Below are 19,102 nucleotides of genomic sequence, written 5' to 3'. Positions count from 1 at the left end.
CAGTATTAGGTAGACAAGAAATGAAAGGCTATATTTCCATAAATCTAGTTGGAAGACTGGGTGTAAACACACCACCAGAGCAACACATCACATCTATTTTTGTCAACACTTGTCACTTAACATCGCACGGCATTGGTGTTGTAATTTTGGCTTTGTAAATAATAGTTGGCAGTTTTGGAATTTTTGTAGTCTCTTTTCTATTCTAGTGCTGTAAGTTTATCAATATTCTGATGACACTGGTTTTGAGATTCTTAAACTTGACGTGTCACTGCAACTGTGTGGCTTTCTGTGCATGGCTGAAGCCATATTGTTTTCTATTGCTCTCTCCATTGCTGGTCGTGTGACATATTTTGTCTTCATTGCCTTGTCTATAAAAGGTGCTGGTTTCCAGTCCTTCTGAAATCTCTCTGCCTTTGTTGTTGTTGTTTAAAGAACCCTCAGAGTTTTCTGAGAAGATTTTAGTCTTAGGAGCTTTCTGGTATTGAGTTAACATTTCTAGCTTGTTTTTTTTAGTTTTTGCTTTCTCTTTTGACCCATATCTGTTTTTGACTTCATTTCGTTAATTCCTCAATTCAGTCTCATTGAGATCATAACAACTCTGTTATTCCCATAATACTACTGGAAGCTGATTCTACTTGCTACGATCAATCTTCTTCTTCTTCATAAGAAGACTATTTTGCTGAGGGACATCCACTGTAGACGTATGCCTTGCAAGAGGTTAATATGCCAGGCCAACTTTGGGTGTTATTTTTTTCAGAGAGTTTAACTAAAAGCTAAACAGATTGTTGGCATCTAAAGGGATAACAGATGTCTATTAAATCAGAATTTGAAATCTTAAGATAAAAAGTTACAGTACATATCCTTCCAGTTGCCATTAGGGTCTGGTTCATGCATCATGACAAACTAAAATCAAGATCTGAGGTGAAGGTTTGCAACAGCAACCTTTGTTGTACTGCTCTTTCATAAAGCTGAGATTTGTGACAGATATGATTTACTCTGTTTTTTTCCCATTTCACCTATGAAAAACTCCATTTGCCATGCTTGTAAATACACTTGATTTTTTAAGATGCTTATTTGCACACAGAATTACATTTGTAACACATTTCACCATTTCTGGACTGGTTTAACTGATGTGTTACAAATTGTCTTCAAGTCATACAGGAGGATGCCATTTAGCTATTGTATCTACATCACTTCCAATGACAATTGGCTGAATTAAAGTCTACTGCAGGGGTCTCCAACTCCAGTCCCGGAGAGCTACTGTGGTTGCAAGCTTTCAAAATGTTTTGCGGACCTGTGCAGATCAACATTATTGAGGCCTTCACCCTTCTTTATTTTCAGTTATTGTGTGATGGACGCAGGTTGTTGTTTATGTGTTGGTACATTTTGCCTCTTAATATTGTTTGGTTGCTAATTAAGAAAAAAAAGAAATAATTAAGGGCCCTGAGTCTTAAGTTGTGCATCAATTAAAATTAAGGAAGAGAGTTAATTAGCAGCAAAATCTGGTCACTAATTAAGAAAAGGGTTAGAATGAAAACCTGCAGCCATAATAGCTCTCCAGGACTGGAGTTGGACACCCCTGGTCTACTGTATTAAGGTACATAAGGTCCTTAACTATTTACGAAACAAGGCCTAGTCTTACAACTGTTTCTAAAAATTTTTTAATTCAACATTTTACAGTGTTTCGGTCAATACTATATATCTGTATATTTTATTTGATACTATTTATTGCTATTATCTATTTCCATCGCTTTGGTTTATGTGTCTGCTATGCAATATCCGTAATATCCGTATACTGTGTGCTGCATTTCCACCTTAATTTTAGCTCCACTGGGACTAACTAAGAAATGCTTTCATTGTTCGGTACTCCAACTGCATACCTTAAGATTTTATACTGTAAAAGAACAAAATAAGAAAAAGTCCAAAGGGTACATACATATTATGAACAATGTAAGTGGCCATCAGCTTTTCTAGCATGCAGTGAAAGAAGGATTTTGCTCTTCAGATGGAAGTACCCAGTATCATCCCTAAAACTACCTATTGAGTCAGGAATCCGCAAAAAAAAAAGAAAAAATAAGAAAATGTACACTCTCGCTGGATTGCAGCAGTATCATATTTGTTCACTAGGAGGGTAAAAGGGAGGCTGTGCTGAAGACACCTGTTAATACGTGAAATGGGCATTATGTACCAACTATGTGTATTTAAATGTTATAGTGGTACAGCACCTCTTCCTCACAAACGCAGCTTTCTGAATTTGAATGTTGTAATTGGAAGCTATCTGTGTGGAATTTGCATATTCATATCACATCTTCTTGATTCTTTCACCAGATATGTGAGTAGATTAGGAAAACTCAGAATTTAAAATTGACACCATGAGAGTGAGCGGGCCCTACAACAGACTGGTGTCCTATTCAGGGCTGTTTCCTGATGCTGCAATCCCTGTGACCTTGAACTGGATTAGTTGGATATGAGAATGTTATATTATATTATCTTTATATTACAAATCTTGTCACTAAATGTGTGACGATAAGAGATAAAGTCATAATTTGTTGACCACATCTTGTATGGTAGGAGTACTCTAGGTTCAGGACACGGTGATGGATGCACTATTGTAATTTTAAACTTGAAAGAAAAATGTTAAGTATTACATTTCTGTGTCATTTTGTGACTTTAAATAAAATCCTCCCCTTGTTTTATTGCATCCCTCAGTTCACGTTGTACTCGTTAAAATCTTTCATAAACAGACCAGAGAACAGAAATAAAAATGTAATAAACGTATATGCCACAACTTTGATTTGCTCATTATGTTACAATTTCATGTTCACTTTATAAGTATAGTTAAAAATCTGGTCACATGCTGCATCCCCTGAATAACAAATTCCCTACAGAAATGGTTTGCCTGTGCCTTCTGTAGTATGCTTGGCAAAAACCTGCTTAATATGCAGATAAAATGTAAAAGGTCAGCAAAATGCTGTGCTGGCCTGTAGAGAATGTGAGATGAAATTACAACAAAACAATAAAGTCATATATTCATCTGTGTATCATATTTAATTTATTAAACATTATTATGTGGTATTGTATTTGGCTTGGTATGATTGAATGAGTGTGCCTAGTGATGGACTGGCACCAGCCTTAATCTTGATCCTGATACTAATTCTGTCCTTACAGTATCTGGCTCCTCTCAATCTTAAAATTCAGAACATGAATGGTACCAGCATTTATAGAACTCCTGCCACAGGAAACAACAATGCATACTCAGCAATCATAAACTTTGTTTTAATTAAATGTCTTTTAAAATAAGCACATTTATTGCATATTAAAAATATCTATATGTTGTACTATGAAATCGGGCATACACTTTTTTTTTCGTGGAAAATGTAACTTTATTAAACATGGGCAGACAAAGCATTTTAATACAGATGTAAAAGAAATCAGCCATGAAATAGTCACAGTCATTTAAACTAACTTGCACTTCTAAATGGTTAGATAGCTACACTATTAAAAACACATTAGAACCTAGTTTTTCGATAATAATAAAAACAGTCTGGCCACACAGTCTGGGAGGCCTTTGCAAGTTCTCTGTGTGTTTCAGTAGGTTTTTCTCTCTGGGAATATCCATTTTTTCCCATATCCTAAAAGCTTGTGATGGGATGAAGAACATCTCTTGCCCGGCCATTTAGAAACTGTGAACCTAAAGCTTCCGAGGCCAACTGCAGGCCTGCCAGATCTCATAGTAACGCAGTGGTTAGCACTTTTATTTTATAACTCCAGGGACTGTTTCTGAAATTCTGGCCAGGTCCCTGTCTGTGAGGATCATAGATGTTCTGCCTGTGTCCCTTTTTCCCTCCCACATTCGAAACACATACATGTTAGTTTATTAGGTATCTCTGTTCCAACATTCAGTTAGAGTGAGCATGTGCAGCTGCAACAGATTTGCAGTCAACTAACAAGTCTGTGCTCAGACACATTCCAATTATTTGTTACTAACATAACTATTTGAACTGCGGTGGGTTGGCACCCTGCCCAGGATTGGTTCCTGCCTTGTGCCCTGTGTTGGCTGGCATTGGCTCCAGCAGACCCCTGTGCCCCTGTGTTTGGATTCAACGGGTTGGAACATGGATGGATGGATAACTATTTGAAAACTATAATGGGTGTTTGTTCAGCCAGTTAAGTTGTGCTACCTCACAGATGATCATACTTCCTCCTTAACTCCTATCACAGAAGGAGGTTTGATCATCACCTCCCCAGTTTTCTAGTTGCATGTGAAAGAACAGTAAGTGTCCTAGGACAACAGAAGCTGCCAGGACAAGTTATAATTCTCAAAATATTGGCCTGCTGCCCTTAATAAGAGTCTGGTTATTGGTGGCTCGGTCAACAAAAGTGACTTGGGAGACAGGGGTAAGAGAGTCACTCTGGCAATGAGGGCCACCCCTGGGCTTCAAACTGCAAATCCAACTGTTCAGTCCCCACAACTGATTCACTGTGTCACTTTGTTCAAGTTGCTTAACTTACCTGTGCCCCAAGTGTAAAAAATACATGTAATAATTGTGCTTCCAAAGTGCCAAGGAATGGTATTTACTATAGAAGGGCACTGTATAAAATAAAGTGCGTTTGTTTGTATAGATCCAATTGCTCTACAACTACTGGATAAACTACTGTTTGGGGGACCTCTTTATCTTAACCAGTGAGGAATCCTAAATTTAATCCATTGCAAGGACGCTGGGAAGTCCTTACTAAGTACAGTATAGGGAAGCAGCCTATGAGTGCCAGGCCTTTCAAATAATGTAGCTACAGTTGTGCTTGAAAGTTTGTGAACCCTTTAGAATTTTCTATATTTCTGCATAAATATGACCTAAAACATCACCAGATTTTCACTCAAGTCCTAAAAGTAGATAAAGAAAAACCAGTTAAACAAATGAGACAAAAATATTATACTTGGTCATTTATTGAGGAAAATGATCGAATATTACATATTTGTAAGTGGCAAAAGTATGTGAACCTCTAGGATTAGCAGTTAGTTTGAAGGTGAAATTCATGTTTTTAATCAATGGGATGAAAATCAGGTGTGTTATTTAAAGAACAGGGATCTATCAAAGTCTGCTCTTCACAACACATGTTTGTGGAAGTGTATCATGGCACAAACAAAGGAGATTTCTGAGGACCTCAAAAAAAGAGTTGTTGATGCTCATCAGGCTGGAAAAGGCTACAAAACCATCTCTACAGAGTTTAGACTCCACCAATCCACAGTCAGACAGATTGTGTACACATGGAGGAAATTCAAGACCATTGTTACCCTCCCCTGCAGTGGTCGTCCAACAAAGATCACTCCAAGAGCAAGGCGTGTAATAGTCGGCGAGGTCACAAAGGACCCCAGGGTAACTTCTCAGCAACTGAAGGCCTCTCTCACATTAGCTAATGTTCATGTTTATGAGTCCACCATCAGGAGAACACTGAACAACAATGGTGTGCATGGCATGGTTGCAAGAAGAAAGCCACTGCTCTCCAAAAAAAACATTGCTGCTCATCTGCAGTTTGAACACTGCGTTCCAGCATAAGAACCTTATCCCATCTGTGAAACATGGAGTTGGTAGTATCATGGTTTGGGCCTGTTTTGCTGCATCAGGGCCAGGATGGCTTGCCTTCATTGATGGAACAATGAATTCGGAATGATATCAGAGAATTCTAAAGGAAAATGTCAGGACATCTGTCCATGAACTGAGTCTCAAGAGAAGGTGGGTCATGCAGCAAGACAACGACCCTAAACACACAAGTTGTTCTACCAAAGAATGGTTAAGGAAGAAAAAAGTTAATATTTTAGAATGGCCAAGTCAAAGTCCTAACCTTAATCCAATTGAAATGTTGTGGAGGGACCTGAAGCAAGCAGTTAATGTGAGGAAGCCCACCAACATCCCAGAGTTGAAGCTGTTCTGTACGGAGGAATGGGCTAAGATTCCTCCAAGCCGGTGTGCAGGAATGATCAAAAGTTTCCGTAAATGTTTAGTTGCAGTTATTGCTGCAAAGGGGGGTCACACCAGATACTGAAAGCAAAGGTTCACATACTTTTGCCACTCACAAATATGTAATATTCAATCATTTTCCTTAATAAATAAATGGCCAAGTATAATATTTTGTCTCATTTGTTTAACTGGTTTCTCTTTATCTACTTTTTGAACTTGAGTGAAAATCTGATGATGTTTTAGGTCATATTTATGCAGAAATATAGAAAATCCTAAAGGGTTCACAAACTTTCAAGCACAACTGTAGATTACATCCACCAATACTGGCCCTGGAAGTGCCACAAAATGATAATTTAAAAGACAGGCCTCTCTCGGTTGAGGGAAGAAAAAAAATAGTAGTAGTACTAACAGAGAAAGTCTTACTGGTATGTCATGTTTCTGTGACCTTTAACCAGATTAGTTGGGTCTGAATAATGGAGTCATCTACCCTGTTAGTTAGGCTATGTTGTACAGTATATACCCAAATAAGAAGTCTAATGGGTCCTGACTGTGCCATCTTGATGTATTTCATCTTCACTGTAGTCTGTAAATAGTACCATTATAGCACCACATATTTGAAATTTCTGTGCTATACCAGTGGGTGATGCTGTTACTCTATTCACTCACTGTATTAAAAAGCAAAAGCAGAAATCAACTCAGAGACCACTAGAAGGTTTCAAAGGGTGGCATGCACTCTTTGAAGACAATGCAGCAAGCCCTGATCTCCATCATAAGTGAAGCAAATTTCATGCATAGCAGATTTACCAATTGGAAATGAAAATAAAAGCATAATGTAACAGGTTCAGTATGTGGGCATGACAGCTTGATTTGAATAGCAGATTAATTATCTGTAAAGCCGTTAACTCTGCTCTCTGCAAATCAAAGAAGTTTACATCGCAAACCTTTCTTGAGAATTTTGCAAATACAAATAAATATTGTGCAAACAAAGAAAATCACTGAAGTAACGGGAGCCAAAAGTTCTGTACGTTTGCTTGATTAGCAAGCAGATAAGACGTGACATTTGATCAAGGCTAAGCTATAATTCGCTACCATTGAACATTAGAAAACAAACAGCACAGGCAGGAGATTTTCATGTTCAAAAAACAATGAATATGCTAAAATTGATAAAAGCTGTCATCTTGCCTCCATTACCTCGTATTCGGACTGTTCCGCCTGACCAACATCGGTGCACACTGCAGTATATAGTGCCAAGTAGGGCTTAGATTTTCCTATCAAGTGGAAGACAAACATTTTTACTTCTTGAATCTAAATACAATTATATTTGAATGGCATTTCAAACTGCCTGCCTATCAGCTACAATTCTTCCAGCTGCCTGCTATGCTCTAATGATTGCATCCCATTGCGCTTTGCCACTTGGCTTCATTCAGCTTTTTCCCCGATAATATTTCTAAATGTCACCCAGGTTAAAGCAGCCCTACACTCAAAGTGAAATTAATTTAACTGAGCAGCATGTTAATAATATTGTTACTTGTGACCCACCGAAAACGGGTTTATCTGTAGCCAATAGGAAAATAAAATCCTTGCCTACTCGAAGTCAGTGGAATTTAATTTGAGTCACCGTTTGAGAGATTTATTTACATCACCTATGGAGTCAGTTTGATAGGAGACATTTATTTTCTCTAATTACAGGAAGACATTCCAATATATTTACTTGATTGAAAGACTGGCCTGAATCAGCTCGGCCTGACTGTAAAGTCTTTGTTTCACAGAAGCACAAAGGTTTATCTAATTTTTAGTTTTAACACTAGTTAGTGATAATGCATACTTTGATTCTTTGGGTAAAGGCGTGTCATAAGAAACTTATGCATGAATGGCCAGTCACTTCAGTATGTTGCGGCCCTTCATATGCTATTCTTGACAAGATTTTTCCACAAGTGGAATATTAAAACAATCAAGGCCATTCATAATGGCTACATTATTCTGTATGGCCACCTCTTTATCTTATTATATGCTAGCTACATGTACCTATTGGATAGGTAATAGAATAAATTAAAAAATGTTTGTTATCTCTTGTCCAACATGTCCCTTTCGTGGGTATCTTTGCTTGTCTCAAACTCTCTTGGCCTGTGCTTCTCTACTCGATTGCATTCCCATTAAGCTTGCTTCTCAGGCTCTGTCATTTTGAGGTGCGTTGCTCATCTCCTGTCTGCTTTTTGAGTACCAATAGTGGTAGACGAACCCCCCATTACCTACTGCAAAAAGATCATTTGTATTCTTGAGAATACCTTCCCATCTTTGAAGGCAACTCAGGCTGTACCTCATCATTATTTAGCAACCCAATGTCACTTAGTACATTATTGGCTTTGTTGTCATTTAAATACTTTATGTTCACTCCTTTTTTTAATTGTCACAACCAAAAACTAAGTTTCTCACCCCTTATGCCTAGGTTGCCCACAACCTTGCTATCTCTTGAATTTGGTTCATCAATAGTCACAACTGATGAAGGACCAATCCTAATGAGGAGACAAGTGAGACTTTTCAATCAAAAGAATGAGAGTTTATTTCATACAGAGAAAAAAAGTGCTCAAAAAGAATGTACAACAGTGCAATAAATAAGTTATTAAATAAATATATAGAATTTGTGTCAATAAAATCAAGTCTTTAGGCTGTTTCATAAATGCAGTAAATATTCAAAATAAATAAGTTAAATTTCCAAGCATTCAAGATTTAAAAACCATTAGGTTCAGCTCTTTTTCTCACCTAGTCCTTACCAGGATAACGGGAGACCCCAAACAAACAAATGGAGATCTAAGCTGTGGCCACTGGCAGCCACCAGGGCACGTTGCCCATCTTGTTCCTTCCCAGATTCAACCCAACGCATCCCTGATCCCAAAGCTGAATTAGAGGTGAACCAGAATGGACAAACAGTTCCGAGGGCATTTTACCAATCTATTGGATGCCGCTGCTCTCAAGCCGCCCTCCTCTAACTTACTCCAGTGGCCTCTCCACCTCTCGTCTGGTCTACTGCTCCTCAGACAAGAGTACAGTCACCACATATAAACCCCAGCTTTTGGTCCTACTCTCCAAAAATTCAATCAGCACACATGAATGCTTCCTTTTCCGTCTCTCCCCTTTCCTCTCTGACTAGCGATCACTTTCTAGATGAATTAAAACACTAAAAAAATCCACTCTGTAGTGCTAACCGGTTCCCATTTTATTCTGGCTGCAGCCGATGCCTGATGATGAGTGCATCAAGCTTCAACAAGTTCATTAAGCCACTGCCTTCAGGAGCTAAAAGGTTGTGCTAAAACAATACATGAATTAAACAAGCAAAAACATCCTCTCATCTTACGACAGGCTCTCCTACCATATCAAGTCATCATCACTACCACTGAGCCACCCAAAGCAAAACTGACCAACCATACTAAAACCAAACTGACCAATTAGATTGCATGGCAGTAGCATTTTATTATATAGTAGATTTGTTAAGATGTATGGAGTTATAGAGATTAGCAATGCTGAATCACAACTCAAGAGTGAATGGCCACTGTTTGTGTGGAGGCTGGACATTATTTTTATGTATTATTTATTATTATGTATTATTTATTTTCCTGTAACATGACTTTTGTGTGAATTTTGTGGGTGCACATGAATAAAGTTGACTGTGCCCCATAATGGACCAGTACTTTGTTCAGTGTTGGCTCTTGCCTGGCATGAATTTCCCCTTGGGATTAATAAAGTATCTATCTATCTATCTATCTATCTATCTATCTATCTATCTATCTATCTATCTATCTATCTATCTATCTATCTACAGTTCTGTTAGGATAGCATCTGGTCCCTGTAAGCCTGAATTGGGTTTGCAGCTTTAAGAATAGGATGGATTAATATTTATGGATTTATTACGCACTTCTTTGCATTTATAATGGATGACATCTATTTCAAAGTGATGTCTGGACATAATATCAAGCACGTAATTCCATGTACTTTAGGGACTTATAATATTGGTAATGTATTTTATTGACACTTTGAAACCAATAAAATTAATTTAAAAAAAAAAAAAAAAAAGCCAACAACTTTTGTATCACCATATAGTTAGAGGTGTGAGAATTGCCTTGAATGAATATTTACATTGTAATTAATTTGACAATTGAAGTAGATTATTTGTGGTTAGGTAATAGTTCTTTGTCTCTAAACTGACACTTTCCTGTTACTTCCCAGACTAGCATGTCATGGATCTTCTTCTAGTGGGCTAAGCTTATCAAAGCTTTCCTGAGAGGCACTGAGGGGTTGTGTCCATAACATGCCCAAGCTACCTCATCAGGCTCCTCTCCATCCAAAGAAGAAGCGGTTCTACTCTGAGGATCACCCAAATTGCAGAGCCTCAGCATTCCCACCCTCACCCAGGGTCACAAGCAGATTGACTGAAAAAATGAGATCATGAGCACAAGTGGTAGTGTAGTGTTCATTAATCATAAAAGCATTTTTAATAGCAAAAGGTATGACTCTAAGAGAAAAGTGTAAGAGGCTCTGTGCTCCAAAGATTATGGAAAGGATGTTTGAGCCACAACACACAGTACAATTTACATCACATAAGTCAAAAATCTAAAAAATCTACAGAACTTTGTGCACGTCATTATTTATCCAAATCATTCACTAATTCCCTTTGAAAAATGGAAGGTGCTGCTTGTTACCTGCCTTGAATTGTTTATGGATGAATCAAGTGCTTTGAGTATCTGTTCATTTATACTCCGTCTGGCTCTTCTGTTCTGTTCTACTGTACTGAGAGCTCAAACTGTCAGTCTGCTTTGCATTCAGTTTTCTTTTGTAGGCCCTTCAAAGATTTATTTGTCCCTATAAATAATTATTACTTTGAAATGTTTGTTTCATAAATCACCTTGTGATGGTGTGCTGTGTAAAAGTCCAAATACAAATAAAATCGATTGATTGAAAGGAGCTGTAATTCATCCTTTTCTGATACTTTTTGCTAAATGCTAAATAAACCCAGTTGTAATTTCAGATTAATCAATTAATGTTTGTATTATTGGCTTTCATTTAAAATCAGCTATTCTTAAATGTTTAGTTAATGCTGTGACTCTACAGATGTCCTAACAATTTGCTTTGCTGCAGTGTGTTACATTAGTATGACTTATCTGGCTGACCCCTTATTCCAAAGAGATAACTACATATTACAATTATTTTCATATTTCTACAAATTCAACCCTGGCAGGTTAAGTGACTTGACCAGGGTCTCACAAAATGAATCCACTAGGCCACAATTTGCCAAGCTAATGTTATTAAAAGTAAACCATTTATAGAGGCCTTGGAGACGTGTGCATGCATTTAAATATCTATTTTCTAAACTCGCTGTTTTAATGAGATGGCTATGCAGAGCGGACACGTAGAGAACTAGATACAAGTTAGGAAACAAACTTTAAAGGGGAGCCGAGATCTCAGTTGACTTCAAATGTGTACTGTATGCTTTGGATAAGGGGAATGACCCTCATGAGCAACGGAAAAACGTGAGAATTCCACACATACTGTACTTTAACTGGGCTAGGAATCAAATCTAGGTCGCTGAAGCAGATATGTTGCAACACTAACCAACTCTGGAGAAGATCCAGTCCCCTACAGGACACACCATTAACTCCTACTCCTAACAGACCAATTCAGTGTTGCCACTTAACCATACATGCATACATGGTATGGACATCTGAGAAAACTGAAGGACTTGGAGCACCCAGATACTGGGAGAAGCCAGAGGCTACATAGAATGTGAAAGCCGGGCAGAAATGGAACTCATATTTCTACTGCTGGGAATCACCATGACGCCTTATAATGTCACATGAAAGAAAAGTCTGGCTCAATAGCATCAGGAGCAAAGCAGGAGCAAGTCCTAGACAGGATGCCACATTTACCAACACACTCATTCATTTACTCATTTTCTGAACGTGAAGGTTCGACAGCTGGCCAGTTGGTGAAGAGATCACAACCGATCCCTCAACATTGACAAGACTAAAACATTAATTGCTGACTTCAGGAGAAAAAACCTGCCCCGACCACATCTCAGTCTGCATCAATGGTGTGCATATAACAGAGGACCTCACACGAACTAACAATACCACCTCCTTAACTAAAGAGGCCCAGCAGAGACTGAAATAAGCATTCCTTCCATCTCCCATTTTCACCATGTTTTATAGAGACACCATCGACAATGTTCGGACCACCTGCATTATGGTCCGCATAGAAATTTTAGCATGTCCAACTGCAAGAGATTGCAAAAAATAGTGAGGTCAGCAGTGAATATTTTTGACATGTCTCTCCTTGGAACACGTTTTCCAAATGTTGTGTCCATAAGGCCTATGGCAATCTGCGGGACCCTTCTTATCCCTCTCATACATTCTTCATTCTTTAACCATCTGGAAAAAGATACTACAGTATCAGAGGCAGATATTTCGGGTTATGTGATAGTTTTTTTCCCTCTAGGTTCCTCATTTTAAATAACAATGTCTTCCTCAAGTTTATGCACACAAGTCACTATCTATTTTGTCAAAAGAACTGTCACTGTATTGATGAATGGAACTTGATCTCTGCGTAATCAGGGCAGTTAATTGTTTTGGCATATTGACAATTACAATAGTATATTGCATGGTTTTGTCTGTTGGTGAATGCTGTCTGGTTTCATTTGCACTATGTGTACACTGTAAGTCCTGTACTTTGTCATTTTGTCTCTTGGTATACTTGTGAATGGTTGAGATGATCATAAAGTTTACTTTAACATTTTAAACAAGGAAGCAAGAAGATATAGTCAATGTCAGATATATTGAGACTAAAGCAGTATTTAAACCAGGACATTTTAGAGTCACCAGGTAATGTATCTTGCTCTTTATTAATACATGGGAGAGGTATCTGGAGCAAACACACAATGGGAAAGTTGAAAAACCTGACACAAAGGATTGTTGGGCCTCAATTTGAATGCATTTCTCTGGGGCTGTAAGGCAGAAGTGGTAAGCATTGTACCATGATCCTGCTTTCTTCTAGTTATATGATGCGTTAAAAGAACATTATATAAATGGAGGAACCAAGTAGATGCCAGTCTAATTAGATTAACAGCTAATGACTTTCCACCAACATTCCCTAGGTAAGTGAAATTCACAGACTAATTGCCCAGGTGACTACAATGACTCTGAGTTTATGTCATTTAATAATTACTTTGATTTTTCTTTGTTTTTTTATGGTTCAGGAAGTTTATCATTTTTATTGCAACCTATGCCATTTTGCTTTTTTGGCTTCGCTGAGATTGCTGTCATTTCATGTCATTCCTTGCATGGATGTGGCCATGTTATTCATTGTTGCTCGGCTGGTTGATAGTCACGTGATTAAGAAGTCACGTGATACATTTTGCCCTGAAGTAATTTCTCCCCATTTATTTAAACACGAACACACAAACAATCAAGCTTTTCGGATAAATGCAAACAGCAACCTTGTGTACTTCAATCTTCAGTTAGTCATTGTTACTTGTTACTTTTGGTTTTCAACTTCTGCTACAGCGTTTATGACTACTGAGTTTTTAATTCCATTTTGCATTTGGTGTCTGAATAGTTTGATCCCTCACTTTCAAATCCATGTTGATTTTTGACCATATATTTGCCTGATCTTCTACTATCTTCTTTTCACTATTTTTATGTAGTATACACATTTCATTCCAAAGTGTACACAAAGGGTAATGGAAATCTCATCCAAATATGGAGTCATGCAGTTTAAGAGGAACCTCTGACAGTTATTTAAAAGTATCTGAATGAGATATTGGGACACCTTAGCTAAGAGCCTATAACATCTATGTTCTTTACAGCATATTTCAACTCACCCAGACTCCATTTTGGAGTCAGTTTAACATCCAGATTAATGGAGAAGGTCAACATCAGGAAAGGCACCCAACCTTAAATATCACTTCTATTGGAGAAGTCTAGGCAAAAGAAATAGCTACCCCATATAAAAACGGGAATAGCTACTGAAGAAGAAGACAGTATATTTCAACTTCTGAAGCGTGCTGTTGCATTTGCTGTTCTGCTCATGATTGTTGGTAAAGTTGACTATAACTCTAAACTATTCCTGTGCGAGTATAACTATGTGTATGGGTAGACCCTGTCCACGGTGGATTCCTGCTTTGCATCCATTGTTGATGGGATAGGCTTTTGGATTAAGCAGGTTTGATAAATTTGAAGTCCAAATGTATTGTGCTATTTACATTGCCAGCATTAGACAATTAATGTAACACCACACTTCATATATAATTATATGTAGTTTGGCAATGTTGTTGAGTTTCATTAATATTTTAATTACATGTTTAAAAGGGTAGCTTCTGGTTAGTAGCATTTGTCAAAAAACAAACTTATTGTTATGTTTTAACTTAGAAAAGTATATTGCATCCACCCTTTCCTATTCACTAGTCTGTTTAGGAGCTCTGATGGTGAGTAGTCACTTCCTATCAAGATTTCACTACCAAAATAAATGTCCATGTACCACCACCAGAGTAACAGACCATTAGCAGTTGTGTATAATTATCTATACCATGGCTTGGGCCCTTTTCAGTAGGGTGAACATTTGACTGGCAAGCACAAGGTCAATACAATTCATGAAGGTATATAGAAGCTACAATGAGAGTAACTGTGGCTTGAAGGCTGCCTGCCAATGCCTAACAAGGACTAGGATCCCTGTACGGGACCTTTTACAATGTGAGGAGTAAAGACAGAGCTTAGGCTGTCCAGTTAAGATATCATGGATACTCAAGAGAATGTTTGTTTTGTTTGTCTTTATGTTTTGTATTGTTACAGCCATTAAATAGGTCTTTGAATAAATATGAATTTTCTTCAACTTGCCTCATGCCTCAATGCCTTGATGCCGCAGAGGAGAGATTTCCCCATAACTGACATCGCCTGTCTGCCTGAGAGAAGCCAATTATCATTTTAATTCAGCCTGCTTGACTAATTCAGTAAAGCATTTCTGAAAAATGTTGTCATGAACAACTTAATCAGTTAACTTTAAAACAACTATGGGATTGTGCCTGTGGGATCAAATGCAAACAATAAATATACAGTATGTTTAAATCAATGCACCTCATTGTCTGACCACATAAATGTAATGGGTCAGCTTTGAAGAGTTGACAATATATTAAATGTGACTTTCTACTTTTTACCAAAATGTAAGGATGGCAAAAAATAAATTGCATTGAAAGACTCGCCAACATCACATACAGATACAAACAGTATCAATACGGGAAGTTGTATAAATTATAGTTAACTTGTATGCAGGTGATTGTAAACTAGATTATAATAAGATGTGCTGCAATCAAAGAAAAAGAAACCTGCCTCTTTATCAAGATAGCCATCCCAAATGAATCAAACATTATGCTGAAACAAATGAAGAACCTCAGCAAATATAAAGAAGTGGACATTAAAGCCAGCAGGGTATGGAAAGTAAAAACAAAATTTGTGCCAGTTATAATCAGAGCATCAGGAACAATCAAGAAATGATTTAATCAAAACCTCGTTGATCCTAGGCCATCCATTAGGCAGTGAAATGCAGAAGATTATAATAATAAGTTTTATTTATGTAGCGCCTTTCATACACTCTAGGACACTTTACAATTCAATACAAGACAGTAGAAATTACATACATGAAGAATAATACTCATTGAAGTGATATGTTTTTAACAGATGTTTGAAATTAACAATAGACTTTTCCATGCGAAGGCTGAGAGGGAGGGAATTCCAAGTTTTAGGGGCTATCACTCTGAAAGCTCTGCCACCCATAGTTATTAACCTGTATTTAGGTACAGTGAGTAACTTAGCGTCCGATGAACGTAATGCATAGGCAGGAGTGTAAGGAAGCAGCAGATCAGACAGATAATGAGGGGCTAAACCATGAAGGGCCTTAAAAGTAAGAAGGACAATTTTATATTTGATTCTTGAAGAAACTAGTAACCAATGTAACTCATAGAGGACAGGAGTGATATGAGCAGATTTTTTAGTGCCTGTAAGTAAACGAGCAGCAGAATTCTGAACATATTGCAATCTGTTGATATATTTAGTCGGAAGGCCATAAAACAAAGCATTGCAATAGTCCAGACAGGTAGTGATGGAAGCGTGAATGAGTGACTCAGTATCTTTCACACTGAGGAAAGAATGCAGATGAGCAATGTTGCGAAGACTGTCGCAAAGGGCACTGCACTCATCCCATGAAAGGCATTTGGATAAATCACTTTGATCTCTGGTTGAGATTTGGATTTAGTGGTTACCCCCATAAAACATCAGGTGAGAAGAAGAAAAGCAAAAACTATCAATAATAATAATAATAATAATAATAATTAAGAGAAAATGATGAAAAACAAGAATAGAAACAAAAATATGGTTATCTTCTAACCAAGCTGTAAAGCATCAGTGTTGAAAGATTTTGAAGATAAAAGATTCTAGTAAACATATTGCGTTTAAATATCGTTATGCACACCATCAAGTAATGAAGAAACAGTTAAGTGGCACTTGAATGGGTTGCATTTGCAGGATACCCACAATGACTTGCTCTGAAATTGCGTTACACTAAATTCACATTTTTGAAATTCACATGAACACAGGCCGGCAATGCAAAATCCACAGCATGAGCATCAACTCATGAGTGCAACTTTATTTAAAAAAAAAAAATGACTTAATTTACGGACTTATTTAAAGAAATCCTTCTTTTTGTTGTAAATTTTTTCAACTTTTTACGTTTCCCAGAAATATGTAAATATTCAACACATAGAGAGCATATAAAGCTGTTAGAGAGAAATTTTAGCAAAAGTATAAATTAAAGCTACCTCTAATCAGTCAATAAGTATGCACAGAGTTGAGCTCAGCAGAAAATGAGGCTTGTCATACAAGACCTCGGTGTCATGGCTCCAACTAAAAAAAACAAAACAAATCACCTCCACCTACCAAGGGGTTGTCGGCCACACAAGTACAGAAGGGACACAACAGAAGAAAGCAAAGACCCCTGAATGGAGTAGCTAGTATATCAATTAGTAATCTCTTTTTTTTTTTAATTGTTTTGTGATAGTGGCTTTAAGAAATCACCAATACCTTCATAGAATACTTGACGAGGTCACATATTTTGCTAAGTATTATTTGTTTCAGGAGTAAGTAACATTCATAAAATTTTATTTATGGTATCAACAGCAACACTCTTATTCTTATCAAGTTGCCAGCAGTGTGGGACCACCTAGCCTGTACAAATGGAGAATTTGTGTAGAATTTGTTGGAGATACTGGGCAAACACACATTCAGCTTTATAGTTTAGATAGTAAGGATAACAGCAGTATATAACATTTGGTAAAATGTATAATTATAATTTAGACAAACATTTGTAGACACTTTAAGTCGGGTGCTCATAGCTGACATATATCTGATTAACAAATCTTTCAGTTTACAATATATACAACACATCAGCCATTGTCCTTTTGAGTGTTTAGTGATTCATCTTGCTAATTAAATGCAATACCTTTAACTTTACCTGCAGGATTTTATTGTTAATGATCATTTTCTTTACAAGTACAGAGAGAAAAACGTGCATTTTATCTATTGAGGACTGACAGAATTTCAGCATTGTTTCTCAAGGACACTTGAAAATTAAATACGTAGAGTCCTGTACGTAACGTGCAAGAATAGTCAATCTCAAAATATAACTCCTCTAGGGTCCACTAGAGGCCACTATTGACAACTGGCTTGGAGTTTCAGAGAAAATCCGTAACTCACAAGAAAATTCAGAGGACAACTCAGACATTAATTGCACGGAGGCAGTGCTTAAAATGCTGACACCTGCTAGATGACATTAAGAAAGTTAGAGCAGAGAAAAAGTTCAGTTGTAAGAAAGTAGAGTGTTAAGATACAAGAGTCTGCTTACCTCTTCTTTTTCAGCACTTTGAAGGTCCCGCCATTCTTCAGTTACATGACCAAAGTCAACCGTGTTCATAGGCACTTTAATTTCCCCAATGATATCATGCTTGGAAAATCGGTCAAAATCATAAACTGACATCACCAAAGTTTTTCCTCCCAGTTCAGCATAGGGCACCTAGTGTGAAAAAATATGTTTTTAATCAATTGGCTCTCACTGTTTAATTATTGTATTGCAAGTGTTAAGGCATCTAAAATGATAGGCATTATGTTCAAAGCGATAACAAATAGCTCGGTGACTCATTATAATTGCAGCAATGGCTAGGGCTCCGCTTCTGCATTCTTCAATACGATAATTGTGCACCTACAGCGGAGGCTGACCTTGTCTTGTAACTTACAGCTGCCTGATGTTTGGAAGCACTGTAAATTTGCTAACATCAATTGTGCTGGCAAATGTTCAGGGCAGAAATCTCCTGACATATGCTACTGATACAGCAGTAAAGGCAGTCACCTACAATCTGCTGAGAGTGTAATACGGTACTGATGGCTGATTTACTTTTTAAATTAATACGGGTTCCAACTGCAGATCACATTTAAATACATTTTAGTGGAATTATATTGGATTGACTGTTTTTCCTTTTGAGCCTGCACACCAGAAAGTATGCCAAACATTACTTCATACACAGTAAGGGTATGGTGCTAAGTAATCTAGGAGTTCAAGGGTATAATTCAACTTGCAATAATTTCACTCTTGCATGATGTCATATTGCCCAAAGTTAACACAATTGTGTAAAATGCTACACTAATGAATGTTTTCAGAGCAAAAAGGACAGAAATTTGCAGATGGCTAACAAACACCGTTTTTTCTTTGTATAAATTTCTCTGTGTCACTGAGTAAATGGTGTGATTTAGATAGGTGGCGAATTACAAGTAGAAGAAGAATTGCGAAAAGGTGAAATAGTTTTGCCTAGTTTCAGCCACAAAAGATGAGTACAGGACATGTTTCAAGGAATAGGAGAAGCTCTGAGATGTATGTTGCATTTCAAGAAGAGTATTTTGAAGATAACTAAAAAAGAACTGTTTGTAAGTTTAATAATATAGTTATTTTTTTTCATGTTCTGGGAATTTTTGGTTTCCCCTTCATATGTTGAATGAACATGAAATTGTTTCTAATAATTAATTCACTTGGAAATGCTACCATTTGTAAATACTGTAAGTCAC

At 37.2% G+C, this 19,102-nt stretch overlaps 1 protein-coding gene across 9 annotated transcripts in view; it reads right to left on the bottom strand.

Annotated features, from left to right (window-relative positions):
* Positions 1-19,102, bottom strand: part of syt1a (synaptotagmin Ia) — a 1,201,488-nt gene that overhangs the window by 111,676 nt on the left and 1,070,710 nt on the right. For all 9 annotated transcript variants that reach the window (XM_039761735.1, XM_039761726.1, XM_039761732.1 and 6 more), the window contains one exon: positions 17,892-18,059. In XM_039761735.1, coding sequence (XP_039617669.1) covers positions 17,892-18,059 — 168 coding nt within the window. The remainder of the gene's footprint in view (positions 1-17,891; positions 18,060-19,102) is intronic.

This window comes from Polypterus senegalus, chromosome 8 (genome assembly GCF_016835505.1).
Source record: "Polypterus senegalus isolate Bchr_013 chromosome 8, ASM1683550v1, whole genome shotgun sequence".
In the NCBI taxonomy this organism is placed as follows: domain Eukaryota; kingdom Metazoa; phylum Chordata; class Cladistia; order Polypteriformes; family Polypteridae; genus Polypterus; species Polypterus senegalus.
This window is presented reverse-complemented; position numbering and strand designations above follow the sequence as displayed.